At 49.9% G+C, this 12626-nt stretch overlaps 1 protein-coding gene across 5 annotated transcripts in view; it reads right to left on the reverse strand.

The window, feature by feature from the left end:
* Positions 1–5046: 5046 nt before the first annotated feature.
* Positions 5047–12626, reverse strand: part of OXNAD1 (oxidoreductase NAD binding domain containing 1) — a 45959-nt gene continuing 38379 nt past the window's right edge. For all 5 annotated transcript variants that reach the window (XM_061167259.1, XM_061167258.1, XM_061167260.1 and 2 more), the window contains 3 exons: positions 7143–7385; positions 6273–6381; positions 5047–5622 (listed from right to left, as the gene is read on the reverse strand). In XM_061167259.1, coding sequence (XP_061023242.1) covers positions 5468–5622; positions 6273–6381; positions 7143–7385 — 507 coding nt within the window. In that variant the 3' untranslated portion in view covers positions 5047–5467. The remainder of the gene's footprint in view (positions 5623–6272; positions 6382–7142; positions 7386–12626) is intronic.

The following is a 12626-nucleotide window of genomic DNA, read 5'->3' on the forward strand; positions in this document are numbered from 1 at the left end:
CTTTTTCCTTCCCTTAACAGTGAAATTCTTTGCAATTATAATCAGTACTCACTCGCTGTAATTTCCTCCCCAAACCCACTCCAGTGTTTCCCTTGTAACGGCCCTCTTATCACGACCACTGGTGACCTTCCAGTTGCTGCATCAGTGACTGCTCATTAGAACCTCTCTCCTGTTACTTTGAGCATGGTACAGCTGACCGGTCCGTCCTGCTTGAAACTTTGCTCACATGGGGTTGACACCACTCTCTTCTTGTCTATGCGAGCACTTTCTGCAACTCTAGAAGTGCCAAACCTCATCAACCCTCCACAGCTTACTGAGGGCCACTAACTCAGCCCAGGCAGCCCCAAACAAGCTGAACATTGAAAATTTGAGCACAGTGGATGCAAACAATCAAATGTACAAAAAGCCAAGAGTTTACAGGGAGACTTAAAAAAACCTCATCGGTCACTTTGGAGGTTGCTTGGACACCAACTCCTAACAGGTTAGTTGGTGAACAAAGAGAAAGAATGGAGCGCTGATCCCGCCTTTCCAATTCAGACTGATTTCAGGGCAAAGTCGATGGGGGCAAGTTCTTTGTAGAAGAATCATGGGCAATAAATGCAGGCCAGATGATAGAAATGGGCAGTTAGTTCTTAATGAAATAGCACACAAAGATCAACAGCTACTAAGATAACTTGGGTGAAAGGCTGATAGAGAACTTTATAGTCGGGGGAATCAGGCTGACAAAAGCTGAACCCACCGACCAATCTTAAAAACACTGAAAGCGGGACAGACATTAGGTACCACCTCAGGATGCAACAGAAATACGTAACACCACTCACGAGGTGGTCTTGCAAAAGAAAAAAAAAAAAGAGTCTGAATATAAATAAGCTCCAGATCTACTTCCCAGTTTATGTGACATACAGCACAGAGGGCCACACCGAGAGGATACCGTGGGCTGGGTTCACAACGTGGGAAAGTCCGCAGGACAGACGACCCGGTTTCAGCAAAGTGTCTGGACGTGTGTGTGGGGAGGGGAGAGGGGACTGTGGATTGAAAGACGCTCACAGGAGATGCCAACCGAATTGTGAGATGTGGACTTCGAGGCAATGATGGGGAGAACAATGTAGGGAAAACAGTGACCTCTCAGATGATAGTAAGAGGTCATTGTTACTTATGCTGGTATGATGATAGCTCTATGGTCATGTTGAGGTGATACGGCTATTACCTGCTCAAGAATTTACAGGTATGATTTCTAGGGTTTGCTCCAAAATACTCCTGAAACATCAAAACCCAAGAAATTGAGAACAGATAAAAATAGACCAGAGCATGCTGGTAATCAATGACGTGGGTGATGGATGTATGAGTTAATTCTACTGCCTTCTCTACTTTGGCGTCTCTGCCATTTCCTTCTCCAGGGGATCTTTCCAACCCAGGAATCAAGCTCACGTCTCCTGCACTGAGGCGGGGGGATGGGGGGGTGGATTCTTTACCGCTGAGGCTCCAGGGAAGCCCAGCTAAGACCTGGTGATGCCAATGTGTGTGTGTGTGGTAGTCGCTGGGTCGTGGCCAGACTCCTTGCGACCCCAGGGATGGTAGTTCGCCAGGCTCTGCTGCCCGTGGGACTCTCCAGGCAAGAATACGGAGGCAGGTGGCCACTGCCTTCTCCAGGTGTAGCCAATAAATAATTAAAATAAAACAAAACAGGGCCCAGTTCACCAGCTCTGGGAAGGCCGTCTCACCCGTGTAAGAAGTATCTACTAAGTGCCTATCTCACGCTCAGGAGAGCTCTGAACAAGGCAGAGCCCTCCTCACAGGCAGGCTCCAGACCAGCGGACAAACCCCAGGCTGTCCAGCCTCTCACATCTCACATCCTGAACAGGAAAAGGAAATGCAGAGTCGCGCAGCACGAGAGGATACAGCAGGCTGGGCTCACGCACTGCCCTGCCGAGTCCTCCCTGTGGACCATCACCTTCAGTCCCGTGAATGGCCCTGCGAGGGAGGTGGCACAATTATGTGCCCGCACCTGTGTAATTACAACCCGGGGCATCACGCAGGTCAGCGACGAGCTCTGGGTCACCTGCCCGGCGCAGGGCGGAGCTGAGATGCGAACCCAAGCAGTCTGGCTCAGGGCTCTCCCCAGCCGCCGTTCTCAGCCACCACGCCATCAGTTCCAAGCCACGTGGGCTGGACTTCCCCGAGATGGAGCTAGGAGCTCCCAGAGGGATCCTGACTGCCCTGGCCGGCAAGGGCAAACGGATATCCTTGAGCAGCAGACCAGAAGCACCATTCCGTGTTCATCGCCTGAAAGGACTGAGCTGGAAGGACCTGCCCTGCAGGCCAAGGGCACGACCTGGCCCCGCAGGGGTTTACAGCCTGTGCCAGGGAGCAAGCAGCTGGTGAGAGTTAACTCGGGGGGGGGGGGGGGAGAGGGGGGGGAGTCCGGGGCCCTTCCAGGAGGAGGTGAACATTCTCGCTCACGTTTTCCTTAAGCTGTGTGCAGCGGTGGGTCTTGCCCGAGAGCTGGTCTTTCTTTAGGAGCTAAGGATCATACCGCACAAGGTCTTACTCATGGAATTGCTTTTCTCAGGCTCTTTGTTAATGGCTGTAATTGTAGCAAATCTTGCCTGGGGACCTGTTTCTCAAGACTTGTTCCCCTGATGACACAGCCCAGGACCTGTTCTCCCTGGCTAGTCTCCAACGGTTATCTCAGGATGTCTGCCTTGGGGGAGGGTCTGGGGGAGCTCTTACACCTCAAGGTATTCTTTTTCTCTATTCTCAGCAGTCAGCTGAGAAGTATCCAATGCTAACAGTGGGGGTGGGTACTCTTTCTACCCCCTTCTGATGTCCGTGTCAGCAGCTTTATCTGTCACTTTCACTTTCAATGAACATCTAACCAAGGCTCTCGTGAATGAGACGGCCTCTGGTCCCGGAGGTGAGTCTTCGGAGACCACGGATCCGGCGCCGCGGCTCACCGTAAGCTGTCGAGGGCAGAGGTCGGGCAGAGCTGGGCGCCCCAGGGCGGGCGGCCCTTGTTCTCTGACAGCCTGCCCCAGGCCACGCTGCAGACGCCCCAGCACCCTGGGCAGGCACAAAAAGGCCCGGGGTGGCCCCCTGCACTGGGCGTCTCCTCCTGGGGCCACCGGGGCCGGGGCGGAGCGCGCCGCCCCTATCCCTGCCCCTCCCTCACCCGCTCCTCGGCCTCCTGACTGCGCGGCCCTCGGGCCCAGCCCACGGCCTGGACACTCGGGGCCTCCTGACTCAGGGCTCCAAGGAGCCAGAGCTCCCCGTGTGCCCTCCACCTCTGAACAGTGCCGACCACCGCCCTGAACGGACCCTGACGTTCCCATCGGGTCACAAGTCCCCCTTTGCTCCTCAGTTCAGTTCAGTTGCTCAGTTGTGTCCAACTCTTTGGGACCCCATGAATCGCAGCACACCAGGCCTCCCTGTCCATCACCAACTCCCAAGGTTTACTCAAACTCATGTCCATTGAGTCAGTGATGCCATCCAACCATCTCATCCACTGTCGTCCCCTTCTCCTCCTGCCCTCAATCCCTCCCAGCATCAGGGTCTTTTCCAATGAGTCAGCTCTTCACATCAGGTGGCCAAAGTATTTGGAGTTTCGGCTTCAACATCAGTCCTTCCAATGAATATTCAGGACTGATCTCCTTTAGGATGGACTCGTTGGATCTCCTTGCAGTCCAAGGGACTCTCAAGAACACCACAGTTCAAAAGCATCCATTCTTTGGCGCTCAGCTTTCTTTATAGTCCAACTCACATCCATACATGACCACTGGAAAAACCATAGACTTGACTAGATGGACCTTTGTTGGCAAAGTAATGTCTCTGCTGTTTAATATGCTGTCTATGTTGGTCATAACTTTCCTTCCAAGGAGTAAGCGTCTTTTTATTTCATGGCTGCAGTCAACATCTGCAGTGATTTTGGAGCCCCCCAAAATAAAGTCAGCCACTGTTTCCCCATCTATTTGCCATGAAGTGATGGGACTGGATGCCATGATCTTAGTTTTCTGAACATTGAACTTTAAGCCAACTTTTTCACTCTCCTCTTTCACTTTCATTAAGACGCTTTTTAGTTCTTCTTTGCTCCTAGTGAAATCAAATCTGGGGTTGAAATAGGTGACCAACGATCTCTGCTAAAAACATAACAACATTCAAAACATCCTAGTCGAAGTTAGCGCGGTGATGCCAGCCATCACGAGGCCCCACAGGTCAATAATGTGTTTACGCCCTGGAGTCCCCGAGACCTGCCTGGAGAGGAGAAAGGCCCCTGCCCTCTCTCCTCAGCTGAGGACTGAACTCCCCATGGTCCCTGCACCTCCAGCACTGGTCTGCCTCTCTTCCCAGACCACACACGCCTCATGAGGTTCTCCAAGAAGCCAGCCGCGCGGTCCTTGTCACAGAAAAGAACGTCTGCCCTAAGCCTGGGGAATTCTCTCAGATTTTTAAAAATCTACACAAAGATAAGGAGTACAGTCTTTCTAGCGGTTCCCCCAGAGCAGCCTTGAATAAGGCCCTCCACTCTCTCCACACACTCTGGGGACCGCTTCCTGACCCCAGGCTTAGCAAGAGCTTAAATGGTAGCTGCTTTCTTTCAGCCACTCAACAGGTATGCAAGAAGCCGCGGAGCCAGGAACAACCCTGGCCAAAGAATGAAATATGAGGCCGAGCAGCAGGACTTGGAATCAGCTCTGCACCCCCTGATCAATCCTGAGCACACTTCCACAGCCCATCAAGCCCAGCCACTGAGGGCAGAATTACAGAGCACTCAGTGTCGCCTTGGTCCTGAAAGAGAAGCCACCTCCCACGTGGGCGCTGAGACAGCCAGCCAAGACACGGGCCTCAGAAAAGGTTTCATCTGAGAAGAAACTCAATCAGGATACATACTTCGGATATTCATTAACACAAAGCAAATACACTGGACATTCAATACCCTAAGCAGTTTTCCTAACAGCTTTCTATTTCCAAACCCAACTTTAACAGTCTGAACAAAGGAGGCTGCAGGCCACAAGAAAGTAAACTAAGACATTAAACAGAAACAATTTCAAATGAAATTACATTTAAGTTTATTCAACAAAAGATACATAGGTGGCTGTCAAATAATTTAAAGAACCTACATTTCACACACAAAACCTGTATTTTCACATGGTTGAAGGATGTGGATGTGTCTTTTTTTCCCTTAAGGGGAAATAAAATATGTATTGACCAATTCAAGGTACACCATGAGATAATCAGTTATTCATAAGAGAAAGTCAATGTAGTAAAAATCAGTTTAATTAAGGAAGTTTTTGCAACAAGTTTATCATTTAAGTCTGTCAGCTGATTTTTCTTGTTTCTCCAACTGGGCAGAGTCCACAGCCTTAAAAAGTAAGAGTGGGCAGAGGTAAATCATGGACCCGAACCACAGAGCATCCTGAGTGTCAGGCCTCGGGGACCTCTGTCTGCCTCCTTCTCCCAGCCCCGCCCGCCCCTACCACCACTTCTCAAAGCAGATGTGCTCTCTGGGGACGCGGCTGCTCTCTAGCTCCTTGGAGAAGAAGTCTGTCATGGGAGGTGGACCACAAATGTAGAACAAGGTCTCTTTCGAAATGTAATCCCTTATCTCCTTCTCCGTTATTCTTCCTTCTGCCGAAAGCACAGAATAAACACCAAGTTAAGCCAGATGTGTTTGTACTGAAAGGGGGAAGGACCGACCACAGCTTGGCAACAGTTTATTTTCAATAACTGGGCCCAGAGGTCGCACCCTGAGTCATCCACCCTGGACCCCAGCGGAGAGCGTGTCTCCAGGCTTCCCGAAGCCACAGCGAGCAACGTGCGCGGCTGGTCACCACGCACTCTCCAGACAGGGCCGGGCAGCATGCTGGTCTTTGGGACAGATTCAAAACTGCCTTCAGCAAAGTAACTAAACTGCTTTGTGAGAAATCCTTCCAGGAGGGGAAACCACGAGAAATTTAAATGACTATTAATGGCAAATGGAACTGATTCAGTCAAAGCTGGAGGATAAATTCTCTGTATGCATATTACAGCAATGACGCAAAGGTCCCCTAAAAAAATGCAGAAAATAAATTTTTAATATAGGCAGCAGGAGATCTGTATATAATAAGTGAACACAACTAATCTCTCCTTATGTTTCCATGATGAATCATCTCTCAATCCCCCAGGTAGTGACATTCCCAGCCAGCAACTCCCAACAATAAAGCATTCACACTCAACCAATTGGTACGTCCACACAGTAATGGCATGGAGACCGTCAAAATACCTTTTAGGAGACTCACCCGTGATGTATGGTCTGAGGTCTGCACTGATTTGGGTAGTCTGTTTTGTAACATGCAAACTGCATGCAATCTTCTCAGGAAATTCATTTACTAGATCGAGGATATTTTTCTGGAATGTCAAACGTATTTGGTCACACGACAATTTTAAAAAATCAAAACAGATGTGCACCCCCCGGACGCCAAAGCTCCACTGACAATTCTGCACACGTCCGCTGCTCGGCTCTCCATTTAGACAGGCATTGTTTGCAGCCGGGCAGGCCAGAGCAATCTGAGTGCGGGGGGCTATTTGCCTTTAATTGAAATCTGAATATGCTAACAAGCATATTACTAACTCTCCAGGAGTTTTTGCTTTTTTCTTTTCTCTCAGGCGTGGGCAATTAAGCAGCAGTTTCACTGACCACAGTTGCGTCTTTTTAACTGCTTCTGTTCTTTTGTTCGTCCTTGCAGCTGCAAAGCAACCCAGAGCAAAAGCCTTCTCCTGTCAGATGGACTTGGTTCCTGCAGATGCGCCGATGGGGGTTTCACATACTGAGCTGGGTCTCACCTACTCCTGGGGCACCCAGGCCCACTCGCAGGCCTCCTGACCCTCTGGAGAGCCCCAGAGGCAGGCTGAATTTTCTGCTCACCCACCTCCAGACTCAAGCCCACCAGACCCGCCCTCTTCTGTGACTGCACTGGGAGGCTCCTTAGCACTAGCTTTTTTAATAGTTTTGGGCAGGATAGGATGCTTTGGTTAATTCTCACTTGAACAGGGCTCAGCCTTTCAAGCCTCTGGCTTGAACTGTTGCAGAGAAGAGCGATGGAGAGAAGGCAGGCCCAGACCACGAGCCTGCTCACGCCCAGCTAATCAAGACACACACTGCTCCCTACCTTGAACAGGAGCTCGCTGGTGTCTTTCGCGCTGTAGAGCAGTCTGACTGTCCCCATCTCATACCCCTGCCCCTTGCTCGCCCGTTCTCTGTGGAGGTCGGCCGCGTGCCGCAGGATGGAAAGCAGGGGGTTAATCCCGACGCCTCCTGCGATCAACACGAGGTTTCTGGAGGCGTCCGAGGGCTGCGGGTCGAAGAAGAACTGCCCCCCGACTCTCAGAGCCACCTCGGAGTCCAGGGTGCACTGCAGGGGACAGAGAAGAGCCTTCAGTCCTCTGTGGCAAAGGCCTGACACCAAACGCTCGCCTGTAGTAAGGCTGAGTGTCTGCCCCCGGCACGTCTATCGGTTTCTAGGCCATCTTCACTCACTCATAGCTGCTGTGGGGCCGTAAATCAATTCCACTCGTGCGTTCCCCAGGCCGTTTGCGCGTCCACCTTCATGATGCAGGCAGCACACCCATGCCGGATGCAGACAAGGAGGCCTGCCTCAGTGACTCTGCCATGTGCTGACTTCCCGGTGATGAACTAGCTGGCTTGTGCAGAGAGGCCCTGGGCCCAGGGCCCAGGGGACAGCCTGGAAGCAGGAGGTGAGGACCACTCCCACCCCTGCAGGCCAAGGGGCTGCTTCTGAGTAAGGACACCTAAAGCAGGGTGACTGTCGGGGCTGCACGCGCTGGCTCTCCAGGGGGGCACGCTGCCCCAAGGGCGGCATTCTGGAGGCTGTAACCGGGATCTGAGGGACCCAGCTGGCATTTAGAGGGCGGGGCCCGAGACGCCGGATGTGAAGTCAGGGGTGTCCCAAAGCTGCTCCTACTAAGCAGACGGCTAAACCGGCAGGAGTTCCGTGGGCCAGTTTCTGCTGGTAGTTTGATGCCAGCCCTATGGCACCACGGAAATCAGCAGATACACAAATGTCAGAGAGTCGGTCTGATCTGCAACACACAGGGGCTGCCCTGCATGATGTCTTTCTGAAAGATCCACGGGATGTTCATGGAGGTGAAACCAGTTCACAAGGATCTGAGACTAGACCTTAATTCATTTTATTAAAAAAACTGAAAGCAGTATTTGCATGGATCTAACGTCACCTGCTTTTGAACTGTGGTGTTGGAGAAGACTCTTGAGAGGTCCTTGGACTGCAAGGAGATCCAACCAGTCCATCCTAAAGATCAGTCCTGGGTGTTCACTGGAAGGACTGATGCTGAAGCTGAAACTCCAGTACTTTGGCCACCTCATGTGAAGAGTTGACTCATTGGAAAAGACCCTGATGCTGGGAGGGATTGAGGGCAGGAGGAGAAGGGGATGACAGAGGACGACATGGCTAGATGGCATCACCGACTCGATGGGCATGGGTTTGGGTGGACTCCAGGAGTTGGTGATGGACAGGGAGGCCTGGCGTGCTGCGATTCATGGGGTCGCAAAGAGTCAGACATGACTGAGCAACTGAACTGAACTGACTGAACATCACCTGAACTTTCCAGAATGTTACCGCCATGTAGACTGTACGGCGTTGTGTCCAGAACTTTACCAAGCATGTTCACTGTTCTAGAAAACCACACCTGAGTGTGTAGCACGCATGGGTGGTCCTGTCGCCGGGCGACGGCTGTGCGCCATCTGCATTTGCAGACGTGTATTCACACGTGGTGATCCTATGCTGAGAAGCAGAAACCTGACTGACTGCCTCATGCTACCTTCTAGTTTAGACATGCCCCACCATTTCCTGGGCTTCCCTTGTGGCTCCACTGGTAAAGAACCCCCTGCAATGCAGGAGACTTGGGTTCAATTCCTGGGTTGGGAAGATCCCCCCGAGAAGAGAAAGGCTGCCCACTCCAGTATTCTGGCCTGGAGAATCCCATGGACTGTATAGTCCATGGGGTCACAAAGAGTCAGACATGACTGAGTGACTTCCACGTCACTCACCATTTCTATGCTTAAGCACAGTCTGATTATGGATCACTTTCCTTTGCTTCTCCTTTGTATTATAATTTGTATTTACAGACAGCATATTAAAAAACAGAGCGATTACTTCGCCAACAAAGGTCCATCTAGTCAAGGCTATGGTTTTTCCAGTAGTCATGTATGGATGTGAGAGTTGAACTATAAAGAAAGCTGAGCACCGAAAAATTGATGCTTTTGAACTGTGGTGCTGAAGACTCTTGAGAGTCTCTTGGACTACAAGGAGATCCAACCAGTCCATCCTAAAGGAGATCAGTCCTGGGTGTTCATTGGAAGGACTGATGCTGAAGCTAGAACTCCAATACTTTGGCCACCTGATGGGAAGATCTGACTCATTGGAAAAGACCCTGATGCTGGGAAAGATTGAGGGCAGGAGGAGAGGAGACGACAGAGGATGAGATGGTTGGATGGCATCACCGACTCAATGGACATGGGTTTGGATGGACTCCGGGAGTTGCTCCATGGTGGGCTCCCTGTTGGACAGGGAGGCCTGGTGTGCTGCGGTTCATGGGGTCGCAAAGAGTTGGACACGACTGAGCGACTGAACTGATGATTTTTTTTTTTTTTTAATGTACTTGATTACATGAACTCTGAATTTCATTTCAGAAATAGAAGGGGGCACTGGATCTGGCAGTGTTGAGAACCCCTAGTTTGGAGAAAAACATGTTGACCGAGGGGTCAGAAGGCTGAATCTTATTCAGAGCCCCTAGGAGTCAGCAAGCCCGTGCGCTCCTCAGAGCCTCTGCTTCCGCACCTGGACAATGGGCCCCTGCCCCAGGCCTGCTCACTGCCCCCGGGGTGCGGTGGGCATCGCACGACACCGTGGGGAGGCCCCCAGCAGCAAGTGCCACGTGGAGGGTGTTCTGGTCACGGGGCTGTAACAGAAGAAGACACACAGAGGCGCCTGCCTCCTTCTCTCCTGTCACCAAAGGAATCAGGAAACCTATGTTAGGAGCATTCCTGATCAAATCAACTGAGTGGACTCCCTCCTAAGATTCTGAAGACCAACCCTGAGCACTCACCCAGCACCCTGCCCGACATGTACGCAGTAAGTACTTTTTGATATGAATTTAATTTGGGGCTCTATCACTCAAAGAGTTAAAATTTAGAAAAAAAAAAATCTAAGAAAAAATGAAAATCATTTGGTCAAGAACTGCTAAATGAATGGAAATTCTCCCTCTGAGTGGGGGGTGGGGGTGGTGGGGGTGGTAACTGAACTTAACTATTCTTAACTATTTTAAATATATGGGAGATTTTTACATGAAGGATGGTAAGTGGGTTTTCATTTTTGACAGAAGAAATTAGCAGCAAGGGCACATTCCATTAGGAATAACTAAAATCTAGGAACTGAGACACTGGCTACCATGTGCTTTTAAAACGTTCCTTTTCCTTACAAGTCTCGAAAGCAGAAACCTGCAGAGGCTCGACCTCATGACAACAGTGGTGGTAATCCCTCTCTAACACCCCTCCCCTTCTTGCTTGCCTATATATTTCTCTTTATCTGTAAGAATTGAAGAGTAGAAGAGGCTAAGAAATGGGAGAGAAGACATTCTATCCAACGGTCACCTTCAGCGTGGTTAGTGATGACAACAAGCAAAGCCTTTAGGTTATTGTTTTTAGAAACCAGAGTATTTTCAACCCTAAAGTTGGCAAGAAAATGTGCCCCAGGGAAAGATAATACTCAAGAAGCCTGTGGTCTCCTTAGTGACAAGATGATCTTCAGGAGATCTATCTGCTAATTTGCTAGCATCTGGAAGGAATCAAAAACCATCTTTGTCTTTTGTTGATCAATAAAAACCGCCAGGGTAGCAGGAACACGAGACTTAAAGGTACTGCAGAGTATAAAATGGAAGCGTGTAAAGGGACATTACCTCCAATTACACGGCAATGTATCTAATCTGGGTATAGATTTTCTACTTGTGAAATAAACAACTTCTTCACAGCAACTGGAGCCCAGCACACAATAGCTGTCTAGAACCCTTCACCCTGCCAGGAACTTGAGCCAAAGTAGATAAAATAGAGGAAGACATTTATGGCACTTTATTCCACGTCCCAGCAGAGCAGCCTGCTGCCACCCAGACACTCACACGCCTCTACTGTCCACTCTAATAGCTTAATAAAGACAAATTCTCAGGAGGAAAACAGCCACCTGAGAACAGTTCCAAGAAAAACCTGACTTCATAAAGGCTGCCTGAAACTCCCACTGGGCAGAGTGCAGCAGGCACCACAATTGGGATGTGCATTCAAGCAATGCCACTTGGAGATTTTCTGCAGCCTCTTAGAATAAGTTCCTTCACTGAAGTGTCAATGAGCCATGAAACCAAGCAAGGAGCTATGGACCAGGACCAGGTCCAGGTCACGTGGGCGGCCAACGGCTGGAGGGGACCGTGGTACTGCGGGCCAGGCGGGGGTGGCTGAGCTCCTTTAACACTGAGCTCCCGCCCCTGGGGCGTGTGTTAACAGCTCAGGATACAACCTGGAGATAGTATAGGGGAAAATCCAAAGGGAATCTAAAAGGGAATGAGGTAGCCCAGGCCACACCAAAGGAAGGACACAGAAGGTCACAGGGTAAAAATGTGACAGGATACATTTAAAATGGAAACGCTAAGGCAAGCAGCTGGAAATGTGTCTAAACTGACACAACGTGCCATGTAAAACCTAAGAATATATTTTTAATGCTGCTGTAGGTCTAGAAATCTTTTAGTTTTTAAAATTATCTTCCAGTAACAGTTTTTTTTTTTGTTGTTACACAGTTCAATGAATTTTAACACAAACATACAGAAGCGCAACTACCACCAAAAGCAAGATACTGAACAGTCCCGTTGGCGCCCCAAACCCCACTTTGCTATCCCTTTCTGCTTCCACCCTTCCCCGCTCTAGCCCATCAAGCACTGATCTGTTTCTACAGCCGTATTTCTGTCTTCCAGACTGTAGCATAAATGAGACTGGCTTCTTTCACGCACATAACGCCCCTGAGATTCACCCACGCTGCTGTGTGCATCGACAGCCGATCTGTTTTTACTGCTGAATAACAAATACAGGCAGACCTGGGAAATGCTGCAGATTCAGTTCCAGACCACTGCCATCAAGTACTGAAGTCAAGTGTGCTTGCCTGTGCGTGCTCAGTCATCTCTGACTCTGTGACCCCGTGGGCTCCCCTGTCCATGGAATTTTCCCAGGCCAGAATATTGGAGTGGGCTGCCATTCCCTTCTCCAGGGGATCTTCCTGACTCAGGGGTCAAACCTGCATCTCCTGCACTGGCAGGCAGGTTCCTTATCACTGGGCCGCGTGGCAGATCACAGCCGTTGTGAGGTTTCCCAGTAAGCATAAAAGTTACGCTTACACTATACTTCAGTCTTTTAAGTGTGCAATAGCAATATGTCTTAAAAAAAAAAAAACAATGTACATACCTTAATTTAAAAATACTTTATACTATTAATACAAAGATATAGCAATCAACAGTTTTGTACTGGCATAGACAGACAGATCAAAAGAAAAGGTCAGAAAGCCCTGAAATAAATCCACTCACTT

Source organism: Dama dama, chromosome 19 (genome assembly GCF_033118175.1).
Source record: "Dama dama isolate Ldn47 chromosome 19, ASM3311817v1, whole genome shotgun sequence".
NCBI classification, from domain to species: Eukaryota; Metazoa; Chordata; class Mammalia; order Artiodactyla; family Cervidae; genus Dama; species Dama dama.